This window comes from Sebastes umbrosus, chromosome 23 (assembly GCF_015220745.1).
Source record: "Sebastes umbrosus isolate fSebUmb1 chromosome 23, fSebUmb1.pri, whole genome shotgun sequence".
Classification (NCBI taxonomy): Eukaryota; Metazoa; Chordata; class Actinopteri; order Perciformes; family Sebastidae; genus Sebastes; species Sebastes umbrosus.
The window spans coordinates 20,570,488-20,583,316 of record NC_051291.1 but is presented as its reverse complement, the minus strand read 5'-3'; the positions used below and the strand labels follow the sequence as shown (position 1 = coordinate 20,583,316).

General features: G+C 37.7%; 1 protein-coding gene across 2 annotated transcripts; it reads right to left on the bottom strand.

Annotated features, from left to right (window-relative positions):
* Positions 1-264: 264 nt before the first annotated feature.
* On the bottom strand, positions 265-12,004 carry ncaph2 (non-SMC condensin II complex, subunit H2). 2 transcript variants are annotated; one of them, XM_037760988.1, is made up of 20 exons: positions 11,851-12,004; positions 8,837-8,992; positions 8,641-8,742; positions 8,385-8,446; positions 8,227-8,302; positions 7,876-7,932; positions 6,911-6,990; positions 6,450-6,625; positions 6,233-6,369; positions 6,067-6,150; positions 5,174-5,237; positions 4,995-5,096; positions 4,859-4,903; positions 4,556-4,626; positions 4,356-4,470; positions 4,130-4,201; positions 3,970-4,019; positions 1,647-1,748; positions 1,396-1,545; positions 265-1,189 (listed from the first exon to the last, which is right to left on the bottom strand). In XM_037760988.1, exons 2-20 carry the CDS (start codon positions 8,942-8,944, stop codon positions 1,040-1,042), a joined length of 1,803 nt encoding a protein of 600 aa, XP_037616916.1. In that variant the 5' UTR covers positions 8,945-8,992; positions 11,851-12,004; the 3' UTR covers positions 265-1,039. The 2 variants fall into 2 exon arrangements, with proteins under 2 accessions (XP_037616916.1, XP_037616917.1); XM_037760989.1 differs by having other exon boundaries at positions 6,094-6,150.
* Positions 12,005-12,829: the final 825 nt, after the last annotated feature.

Here is a 12,829-nt window from a genome sequence, read left to right as displayed (position 1 = left end):
GATGCAGAACTGAAGACTGGACAGTAATAAACATAAAACAAATTATATTTTATTTAAAGTCGATTTTTACACCAGCCGACAAACGAGGCAATCTTAAATTGCTAGATTTTTGAATGGAATCTGGTGTAACGTAGCAGTTTTCTCCTTTCTTTACTGGAAAAAATAAACAAATTAGTTTTGATACAGTTTATTTGTTCAAACTAGAAAAAGTAAAGTTTTAAGTTATTGACCAACTAACAGTTGGAACATCCATATAAACTACAAAATGTAACTGCGTTGTTATTGTATTGTTCTGTTACTACAATGACCTCTGTATCTGTTATTTCCTATACCTGTGATATTACATTACATACTTTATATACCAGGGTTGATTTCTTATTGTATGCAGAACTCAAGAGTGGAGAGTAATAAACTGATTTTTTAATTGTTTTTAATTTTAAGCAGATTTGTACACCAGCCTACAATCGAGGGAACCTTAAATTGCTAGAATTTTGAATGGAATCTGGTGTAATGTATCAGTTTTCTCTATTTTTTACTAGAAAAATAAACAAATTGAAGATCAGGCAACAGCACAGCTACTTTACATTGACTCTTGTGTTTCTCATTACTGTTACATGTGTAATAAACTTTCAAATGTTGATTTATAATTTGAACGTCAATGTTTTGAATGAAGCTAACAGCCTTAGTTTTAATTTAAAGACAGAAAAACCTGAAAAACTTCGGAGCAAACATAAGTCTTTTTTTCCTTGTGAAACTTAAAACCTCCTGAAAATGTTTTTGATAAAACCACAACCTTATTTTCCCTTCAGTTTTTTCTTTGGTTCAGAGCAAACACAGTTTTTATTATAAAATTGTTGGGGGACAAAAAACCTCAACATAATTCTCATTATCATGTTTATCATCAGAGACGCAGACAGACATGATTCAATTACTGGCTGAATCAAAGGAAACAGATAATGGACAGTCAGGAAACGTCCTTACAGAGACAGGAAGTCAGAATATCGTCTTTACTCTCATGTTATAATGAGCTGATGTGTTTTCAGGTTGAAGCCGGCAGAGTTTTGAATCTGTCCGTCGCTCTGTGAGTGCTGAGCAGCGTCAGTCCCATCGTGTCCACGCTGTCCTCCAGAGCACCAATGCTGTCCTCCAGAACTGCAGCGCTGTCCACCTCCACTGTGTAGTCGTTGGCCTGAGACACGACAGGAAATACGTCTCTGTTACATCACACATGAATCCATTAAAGCTACAACACACAGAGGAGGATTCTCACTGAGTTAAAGGGACAGTTCAGGTGTTTTGAAGGGAGGTTGTTCAGCTACTAATCCAGGAGTTTCATCGTTTCTTTGTGTTGGATTTGGTGTAGTGACTATAATACGATATAATAATGATATTTACCAGCTGCAGTGAAGCCAGCAGATATTTACAGGCTTCAAAGTTGTCCAAACCGGAGACGATGGAGGAGAAAGACCTTCGCTGGCCGACGCCGTTCAACGCTCCGACGATCCGGTCGCCGTAATCGTGGATGTCAAACACGGAACGCTCCTCCTGAAACACATCAGAAACATAACGTCAGAAAACACGAGGTTTATTTAAAGCTCTGTCTGCTGTCTGAGACGATGAACTAACTGGCTCCCAGTGAGTTTTACCTGCAGCACCAGTTCAGGTCGGATCTTGTCCTCCCAGTCTTTAACTCGTCGGGACAGAGCCGTTTCCTGAGTGTAACCACGACAGTTCACCACCAGCTGCTCCTGAACGCATCACACACACACAACACAAAGGGTTATATCAGTAATTATTTATCAATTATTCTTTTAGTTATTATTGTAAAATTAATTAACTGTTTTCCCACCTGCTGCTCCTGAACGCATCACACTCACACAGTTTATCAATTATTATTTAAGACAAATATTCTTCTAATTATTACTGTCAAATTAATGAATTCAAAGAACTGTTTTCACCACCAGCTGCTGCTGCAGGTTCAGATATTTTTTCAATTGATTCAGTTATTTATTATTATTATATATTTCCTGTTTAACAAGATCATTTTTAAGTTATAAAAATATATCTTTAATATTGTTAGATTATTCATTGTACTATTTATGAAATATAAAAAATATATTTTAATTATTATTGTCAAATTAATAATGTATATAATAATAATAATAATAATAATAATAATAATAATAATAATATATAAACACACACACACACACATACAGTAAATACTGGAAAAACAAAGTTTGGAAACTTGTGTTTGGTGGATTATTTCTCTGTTGTTTCAATGCTAATTGGCATTGTATTTTACATCATTGGAAAGCCTGTTTATTTACCTTCGCAATGATGTCCAACTTGTAAGGATCATGCATTTGTGGGATGAGCAGCACAGCTGATTATGTGGGTAGCACCCAAGAAAGATTTGCCAAAATGCTCTGCCAATGGTAAACAGTGTATTCTCCTAAGGCTACCAGGAAGCCGGCAATGACTGCCCTTCACCGTCAGGCCCGTTTGCGCTGGTGTCGACAACACAGACAATGGAACCTGAACATGTGGGGGAATGTCATGTTCAGTGATGAGTCCAGGTTCTGTCTGCCAAAGTTGGATGGCAGGGTGAAAGTATGGAGACGACGTGGAGAACGCTATGCTGATTGTTTCACCGATGGAGTAACAGCTTTTGGTGGAGGCTGTGTCATGGTGTGGGGGGGGCATCTCCCTCACTGGCAAAACAAGGCTTGTCATCATTGAAGGCCATCTCAATGCAGGGAGATATCGGGATGAGATTCTGCAGCCAGTGGCGATACCATATCTCCACAATCTGGGACCTAACTTCCTCCTCCAAGATGACAACGCTCGCCCCCACAGAGCCAGGGTTATCACAGACTACCTCCACAATGTGGGAGTAGAGAGAATGGAACGGCCTGCCAAGACTCCAGACCTCAACCCAATTCAACACTTGTGGGATCAGCTTGGGCGTGCTGTACGTGTTAGAGTGACCAACACAACCTCGTTGGCTGACCTGCAACGAATCCTGGTTGAGGAATGGAACGCCATCCCACAGCAACGTGTGACCAGGTTGGTGACCAGCACGAGGAGGAGGTGCCAGGCTGTTGTGGCTGCGTATGGATCTTCCAACGCTACTGAGGCTCCTGACGGTGTATTAAATGAATAAAGTGTAAAATAGCCAATATGTCTTGTTTGCTCCTTGTTACTGATAGAGAGTTCAATCATCCAATCCACCAAACAACTCAAAACAAGAGTCAACACCAACAGGAGAATACACTGTTTACCATTGGCAGAGAATTTTGGCAAATCTTTCTTGGGCGCTACCCACATAATCAGCTGTGCTGCTCATTCCACAAATGCATGATCCTTACAAGTTGGACATCATTGCGAAGGTAAATAAACAGGCTTTCCAACAATGTAACATACAATGCCAATTAGCATTGTAACAACAGAGAAATAATCCACCAAACACAAGTTTCCAAACTTTGTTTTTCCAGTTTATATATATATATATATATATATATATAAACATATATATTTGAAATTAATACATTTATTGATGGAGATGATCATTTATTATTTTAACGAGATATCCTAAAAACATATCTTTCATATTATGAAGATATTTTTGTTGTTATTACCACAAACCAAAATTATTCTGTTTTTACAAGAATCACATCAAAATATATTATTAACAATTAAGTAAATAATTATTGTTTTCATTACACACAAAATAATTAATTATTAACAGAAACTTTGGTCATTGTATATCGATATAAAGCAGAATAATGGTAATAATGAGAAAACATGAAAAGTATTTTTGTTAAAGCAGGACATCGTTATATTTATGTAGTCATGTAGCAGCTCCACTGATGTTATTGATTATCTTGATTCATCTTTTTGACATAATTTACAGCATGTTTAACGTTAACCAGAGTTTCATTAATGAATGACAGATTGATCACTTACGACACGCAGCTTCACCAGATCTTCATAACTCAGTTCGTCTCTCTGAGCGTCTGGAAACACAAAATATTTATATTATATATTATATTGATCAGCTTTATATTGATCTGTAACCGTTTAATAACCTTTAAATAACCGTCAGAGAGCTGCAGGTGTGATTTACCTCCACCAAACTCAGCTGGGAGGTCGTCAGGAAACGCATCATGTTCGTTGTCTGAGTTGTCGTCGTCTCCACCTTTAATAGATTATTAATTTAAAACTTCAATCACCAGGACAAAACAACTTCCTGTTCCTTCAACGCGTCCCCTCTAACCAGAGAGCTGAAGGGTTACTGTCAGTTCAGGTGTTTGTAATGTGTTTAACAGTAACTGTGTGTGGATCAGCGTTACCCAGAAGGTCAGGGGGTCCGAATCCCTCCACAGGCTCCTCCCCCTGCTGCTGTGGCCCCGCCTCCTCCAGCTGCAGGAAGGTCCTCCTCAGTTCTTCATCAGAGATCACCACACCCTGAGTGACATCACAGTGACATCATCACCGACAGGATCATACATACATCATTTACCTGAAGACAACAACACCCTCGGAGTCGTACCGCTCTCCTGTTGATCCTCCTTTGAATCTTCAGCTTGTTCTTCATGGTGCTCAAATAAATGTAGTTCAGCTCTGAAAAAGAGGATTTCAGTTAAACTGTTAGAACTGGTTCAAAGATGGCAGTTAATAAATCACACGTGTTGTTTCATATGTTTTCATTTAATGTATTTTTTTTATTTTAACACACTAAGCTAAGCTAACTAGCGGACATGAGAGTGGGATTGATCTGAACATCTACTCAGAGAGAGAGAGAAGAAGAGGATTTCACTGAATGTTGAACTGTTCCTTTAAGAGTTAAAGTTACCTGTCAACGTGGGTCCATTTTTTAACTTGTGCTCCGGAGGATCAACTGAAAGAAAATAATGAAAACATTTAGTTTCATTCAGGACGTAAAACATCATCATCATCATCATCATCTCATCACAGCTGATGAAACTCACAGGTTCCTCTGAACCAGCTCCTGAAGTCCTGAAGTGAAGACGGTCGTTTTCTTTTCCTCTTCCCGCCGTCGTCCAGACCGTCAGGAACCTTGTAGCATTTCCCTGCAATTAGAAACAACTCTGTGAGCGATGAGAGCGACGCTACGCTGTAGAAAACACCTGAGAGCCCCGATACTCACCTGTTTTAAAGGGTTTATCCTCCCCGCGGACAGCATACGGGTCGTTCAACGTCCACACGTTCACCTGAAACACAAAACTACATAAACAACTGGATATATGACCCGTCAGATGTCAGTTTCTATAAAACCTGAGTGTTAGGGCCACTTTATGTAGGAACAAATCACAGTTTTGGAGGATAAAGTGTTAATATTTTTAAATTATAGTTGTAATTTTATGAGAATAAAGTCATAATACTCAGAAAAGTACCTTAGCTGAGAATAAAGACTGTAAACTGGTGGAAACAGCTAGCTAAATTTAGCATAAAGACTGTAAACGAGAGTAAACAGCTAGCTTAGCTTAGCATAAAGACTGTAAACAGGTGGAAACTGCTAGCTTAGCTTAGCATAAAGACTGCAAACAGGTGTAAACTGCTAGCTTAGCTTAGCATAAAGACTGTAAACAGGGGGAAACAGCTAGCTTAGCATTAAGAAAAAAGAAAAAGGATGATATATTTTAAGAATAAGTAATTATAATGAAGTAATTGTATGAGGAGACGTAATACTGAGGGGAAAAAGTTGTTTTTCTATAAGAAAGAAAGTTGTAATATTTCAAGAATAAAGTTGTAATTTATGAGAAAAAGTTATAATGTTTTGAGATAATCTTATAATATCATAATATCAAGTCCTAATTTTATAAAAAATATAATATTTAAAGAATAAAGTCATAATATCAAGAGAATAAAATTGTAATTTTATGAGAAAAAAAGACATAATATTGAGAAAAGAGTAATTTGATAAGACATAAATGTGTAATATTGTAACATAAGTTATGAGATAAAGTTGTAACCTTATGAAATTATAATATTTCAAGGGTAAAGTTCTGATATAATGAGAATAAATGTTAATGAACACACAGCCGGCGGCGTGTCCTCCGTCCTCGCCAGTTTGTCGGCGTCAACCTGCCGCCTCTCTCTGATCATCCTCTCCTCCCTCGGAGCCTGAGACACGTTTTAACAAACATTAACAATTAACCACAGAACAATATACCAAAATGTCTCCTAAACCGGGACAGTACTGGACCTGGTGTCGGTCCACGTGCTCCTCTGGGTCCTGGTCCAGCTCCATGTTGTTGTCCTCCAGAGGAAGGAAGTCCTCTACGGCTTCACCTCCGTCATCTTCAACATCAGCCAGAGGAGCATCAGCTGGAGCCTCAACATCTGGACCAGGAGGAGACATTTAGACTGGAGACATGTCAGATAAATGATAATATACAGAGTGTCTAGGGGGGTGCTGGTACCCTGGTTCTGGTTCTGGTTCTGGGTGTGATGCAGAGAGTCTACAGGATGTGGACCTCCATCCAGCAGAAACCTGGCAGCAGCTGATCCCAGAGTGAGGAGGATCAGGTCCTGGTCTCCAGGGACGTACAGGTTGATCCTGAAGTCCTTCTGACTGCACAGGACGTCACCGCTCACACTGTCAGAGTCACAAAGAAATGATGTCATCACACTAAAGGACAAACATTAATATAAAACATCTGATCACAGACTGGATCATTTAATCTCATTACATCCATCAGAGTCAACAGAACACACTGTTTATTAGTCTGTGTTGTTTCACAGTTTACATTAATACTTTTAGAGTAATATCATTAAAACCTGCAGAAAAATCTAAATCAGTTCAACACAGGGAGACGTAAACAGGTTTTATATTCTTATATTAATATTATTAAATATTACTAATGTTTCTTCACAAACTGACCTGATCAGAGGGAGTTTGTGCTTCTCTGTGGTTTCAGGAGGAATCAGAGACTCAGGAGGAAGAGGAGCAACACTCACAATCTGAACATCAAACAGAGACCAAAGTTACACATCTGGATACACTAGACCGGGTTAAATAAAACATCTGCATTCAGAGAGTTAAACAGGAATAAAACATCTGTATTCAGAGAGTTAAACAGGAATGAAACATCTTTGTTCAGAGAGTTAAACAGTAATAAAACATCTGTATTCAGAGAGTTAAACAGGAATAAAACATCTGTATTCAAAGAGTTAAACAGGAATGAAACATCTGTATTCAGAGAGTTAAACAGGAATAAAACATCTGTATTCAGAGAGTTAAACAGGAATAAAACATCTGTATTCAGAGAGCTAAACAGGAATGAACTGTCTGTGTTCAGAGAGTTAAACCGGAGTAAAACATCTGTATTCAGAGAGTTAAACAGGAATGAAACATCTGTATTCAGAGAGTTAAACAGGAATAAAACATCTGTATTCAGAGAGTTAAACAGGAATAAAACATCTGTATTCAGAGAGCTAAACAGGAATGAACTGTCTGTGTTCAGAGAGTTAAACCGGAGTAAAACATCTGTATTCAGAGAGTTAAACAGGAATAAACTGTCTTTGTTCAGAGTTAAACAGGAATAAAACATCTGTATTCAGAGAGTTAAACAGTAATAAAACATCTGTATTCAGAGTGTTAAACAGGAATAAAACATCTGTATTCAAAGAGTTAAACAGGAATGAAACATCTGTATTCAGAGAGTTAAACAGGAATAAAACATCTGTATTCAGAGAGTTAAACAGGAATAAACTGTGTTCAGAGAGTTAAACCGGAATAAAACATCTGTATTAAGAGAGTTAAACAGGAATAAAACATCTGCCTTCAGAGAGTTTAAACAGGAATAAAACATCTGTATTCAGAGAGTTAAACAGGAATAAACTGACCGTGTTGGAGTCGTCCTTCTTTGAGTTCTCTGTGACGTCGACATCCAGCGAAGTGAACTGAAGGAGACAACAGACTGTTAGACTCAGTGATTTCCTACATTACCCAGAATGCTTTTTTACAACTCTAACTTTACCCATAAAAACTATCAATGAAAGGACTACATGTGGAATTCTATTATTTTATAAAAAGATGGTTAAACCAAACTCCATTCAAAAATCTGTTAATTTATGTCGAAACGTAACACTTTAGAGAGCATCAACATTGCTCAACATTGCTAGATTGCAATGCATTGTTTCCCCTCCTGGACTGTGCTGAATAACAAAAACAAATTATAAACAACAGTTTCTCACCCCATCATCAGCGTCGTGGTCGCTCTCCGCTCCGTCTGCACCGTCCTCCTGAGACGCTGCCGTCTTTTTGTTACCTCTGTCGGGAACAAACATCAGAACAACTCCATCACCTGATCCTGATCTATCAGAACCACCAACACTCATTCAGACCTTCTTACTTCTTATTCCTGTCGTTGATGTACTCCAGAGTTTGGTAAACCAGACTGTGCAGCAGCTCCACCTGAAACAGTCACAGAGACGTTCAACATGAGCTATTGTTAATAAAGTTTACAGTTTTATAAACAGTCACAGAGATGTTCAACATGAGCTGTTGTTAATAAAGTTTACAGTTTTATAAACAGTCACAGAGATGTTCAACGTGAGCTGTTGTTAATAAAGATTTAATAAAGTTTAAGGTTGTGTTTGTGTGTGAACCTTCTTGCTGTAGATGCAGGCTGAGCCCTGGATCAGCAGTGCCGCCTCTGCAAAGTTCAGTCTGATTTTCCCGCCATCAAATGTGATGCACATGTCATCCAGCTACACAGGAACACAGAACAGACACTTCATCATCATTTTAATCAGACTATCAGAGTGTTTATTATCTTCCTGACGTGGTAACTGTAGAGTTTACCTCCTCTAAATAGTCGTTCAACTCTGAGGCCACATCGATCTCCCAGTTCTTAGTGAGCTCTCTGATTGGCTGCAGCAGGTGAGGGTATCTGCTCTCCGTGGACTCCATGACGACCTCGCTGTGAACCAATCACACGGCAGGAAGTACTCTGATCCTCTATTCAGGTAAAAGTACATCAGTATGATCAGATAAATGTACTCCATGAATCAAAAATAAAAATAATCACTATGCAGTGTCAAGCGAGTTATATTTTATGTAAATACAATAAATATACAGTATATATATATATATATATATATATATATATATATATATATATATATACATACAGTGCTGTGAAAAAGTATTTGCCCCCTTCCTGATTTCTTATTTTTTTGCATATTTGTCACACTTAAATGTTTCAGATCATTAAACAAATTTTAATGTAAGACAAAGATAACCCAAGTAAACAAATAATGATTTCATTTATTAAGGGGGAAAAGCTATCCAAACCTACCTGGCCCTATGGGAAAAAGTAATTGCCCCCCCTTGTTAAATCATGAATTAACTGTGATCAACCACATGTTTTGGAAAGCTGAGTTCAATTTCACTAGCCAATCACTGTTCAATCAAGAAACCACTTAAATAGAACCTGTCTGACAAATTTAAGTAGGCTAAAAGATCTCAAAAAGCAGCACATCATGCCGCAATCGAAAGAAATTCAAGAACAGATGAGAAACAAAGTCATTGACATCTATCAGTCTGGAAAGGGTTACAAAACCATTTCTAAGGATTTGGGACTCCAGCAAACCACAGTGAGAGCCATTATCCACAAATGGAGAAAGCTTGGAACAGTGGTGAACCTTCCCAGGAGTGGCCGGCCTACCAAAATTACTCCAAGAGCGCATCGACGACTCATCCAGGAGGTCACAAAAGAACCCAGAACAACATCTAAAGAACTGCAGACCTCACTTGCCTCAATTAAGGTCAGTGTTCACGATTCAACAATAAGAAAGAGACTTGGCAAAAATGGCATCCAGGGAGAGTTCCAAGGCGAAAACCACTGCTGACCAAAAAGAACACAAAGGCTCGTCTCACTTTTGCCAAAAACCATCTTGGGCAAAAGTGCCCAAGATGGACCATACTTTTTCACATAGGGCCAGGTAGGTTTGGATATCTTTTTCCCCCTAATAAATTAAATCATCATTTAAAAACTGCATTTTGTGTACTTGGGTTATCTTTGTCTAATATTAAAATTTGTTTGATGATATGAAACATTGAAGTGTGACAAATATGCAAAAAAATAAGAAATCAGGAAGGGGGCAAATACTTTTTCACGGCACTGTATATATATGTATATATGTATATATGTATATATGTATATATACATATATACATATATATATATATATATATATATATATACATACACACACACACACACACACACACACACAGATATCTTCTCTAGTATTTCAGTACAAATTCGAGGTACTTTTACTTCATTAGTATTTCCATTTTGCGCTACTGTACACTTCCACTCCACCATATTTCAGAGGGAAATACTGTGTTATAAACTGTTTACTTTGTAAATTAAATAACAATCAATATACTGTATAAAATAAGATACAGTCCATATACTATATATATCTATATATATATAGATATATATACATATATATAGATATGTGTGTGTGTGCGCGCAACATCATACTAACCTATTTTATTTATTTTTTTCTCAATCTTTTCCTTCTTTTTATTCTTATTGTAATTAATTTCTTTATTTTTTAATTTAATCTACTTTACTATAATTTATTCTTTCACTATAAAATATATAAAAATTGAAGGAATGCTTAGAGGTACAAACTTCATATATATATATATATTTATGTATATATGTATATATGTGTGTGTATATATGTGTGTGTATGTATATATACATACTACAGTATACATGTACCGTATTTATACATAATAATAATAATGATCAAATTAAAAACAATAAATATAAAAAGCAGGAAAAGACTGAGAAAAAACAAAATAGGCTGGTTTGATGTTGCACATACATATACGAATATATAGTATATAGTATATATACATGCATAGCCTACATACATGCATGTAAATATATACACACATCTTTACATACCTACAAACAAAAAAGTTAATAAATCTGTTTCTCATTGAGGTCATAGTTAAAAGGTGTTGTTGTACTGGACTACATTATATTGACATTATCTTATTTTATACAGGATGTTGATTGTTAATGAAAACTGAATTTACAAAGTAAACAGTAAATCACGCACAGTATTTCCCTCTGAAATGTGGTGCAGTGGAAGTATACTGTAGCACAACAATGAAATACCAATGAAGTACAAATACCTCGAAGTTGTATTGAAGTACTTGAGCAGGTGTGTTTTCTTTCCCAGTGGAATCAGGACACATCAGTATTCAACTAACACTACATTTAATAAAGAGAAGGTTACACCAAACTCCATTTAAAACTCGGACACTTTAGGTTTACTAATGTCATCTTCGGTAAACAACATTAACGTTAAGACTTCTTCTAACAACCTACAGCTGATATTTAATGTGTCTAAAGGTCTGAATAACAATAACATTTTAGATCTCAGGCTGTTGTTTCTAATGTTAGTTAGTTAACCTTAAAGCTGTGTGCGGATTAACTAACGTTACAATGACAGATTGTGTAAAACATGAACAGCTGATCGTATTAAATCATGCACCGAATACAAGAAAACATCCGATTGATTAGTTAAACATCTTAACTAGTCGTCTGTCAGATGGAAAGTTAACCTAAAACTGAGAGTAAAGACACAAATCACACATTTTTAAACTGAATCCGGCTGAATGTTCCTCTTCATACAGACAGAAACTGTTCTGGGCTGAAATATGAAGTAAATCGAACAGTTATATTAGCCGACTATCTCTAAACTACTACTTTATCATATTTAAGTTACGTTAACGTGACGTTTTAAATATGCTTTAGGAGAAAAGACACAATAATAAAGACTCACCGTGTTGATGAAGCAGAACAGCAGTGACAGATCTGCTGCTAGCTAGCATTAGCACTTAGCACAACAGTCAAACTACCCGCGCAACTTTCTTCTTCGCTGCTCTGATTCTTCTTCTTCTTCGTTGGCGGCGGACACAAACCAGAGGTCGCCACCTACTGAGCAGCAGCATGAACAGCATGGAGAGTTGATTATCTGGATGTTAGACCTGTTTACTGAAGAAGTACCAGTAGAACAGTGTAGAAATACTGTTACAAGTAAAAGTCCTGCATTTATATAGTTTACTGCACTAAAAATGGAGGATACATTTTCTGCCGATCAACTTAAAGGGACTGTTTGTAAGAATCAGAAATGCTTGTTAACAGCGACACCTGTGTCCGGGAAGTCAACGAAAGTCAGCGTCGGGCTTGTGCTTGTGCTCGTGCTCGCTCTACATAGACATGAATGAGCATCGCTCAAAACAGTGAGACGAAACACGTCAGCTAAAAGCACAATATCACTCTATATTTCAGCTGCTTGGCAGTAATGTTAGCTGACCAGACGGAGGTCTCTCCATGAATCAATGCTGATCCTAGTGTTGGCTTTTCCTGCTTCAGCCTCCCGACTGGGTCCGCAGGGAGACACCGGCACCCGGTCGGAGACGATAACGTTTCTCGCTGGGGAGCCCCGTCACTTCACAAGACACGGAAAACCTCTGTTGGTCTGGAGGAGCTGCAGCAGTTATTACTGCACAAACATTCACTAGATATTCTCAGAGCTAAACTAACTCTTCTGCAGTGTGTAGTGTGCGCGCATGCACGTGAGAGTGGAGCAAGCTGAGTGAAGGCAGGCAGAGGAGCAGAGGAGCAGAGACTCGTCCCTGGAGACCAAAGCTACGGTCTCCCCCGCGTACTCCGACAGTGGCTAACACTGTTTAACAGACGGGCTTCACTAGATACAACCAAGAGGTTTTGGTGCTGTGTAGTTTGTGTTGGAGTCTGAG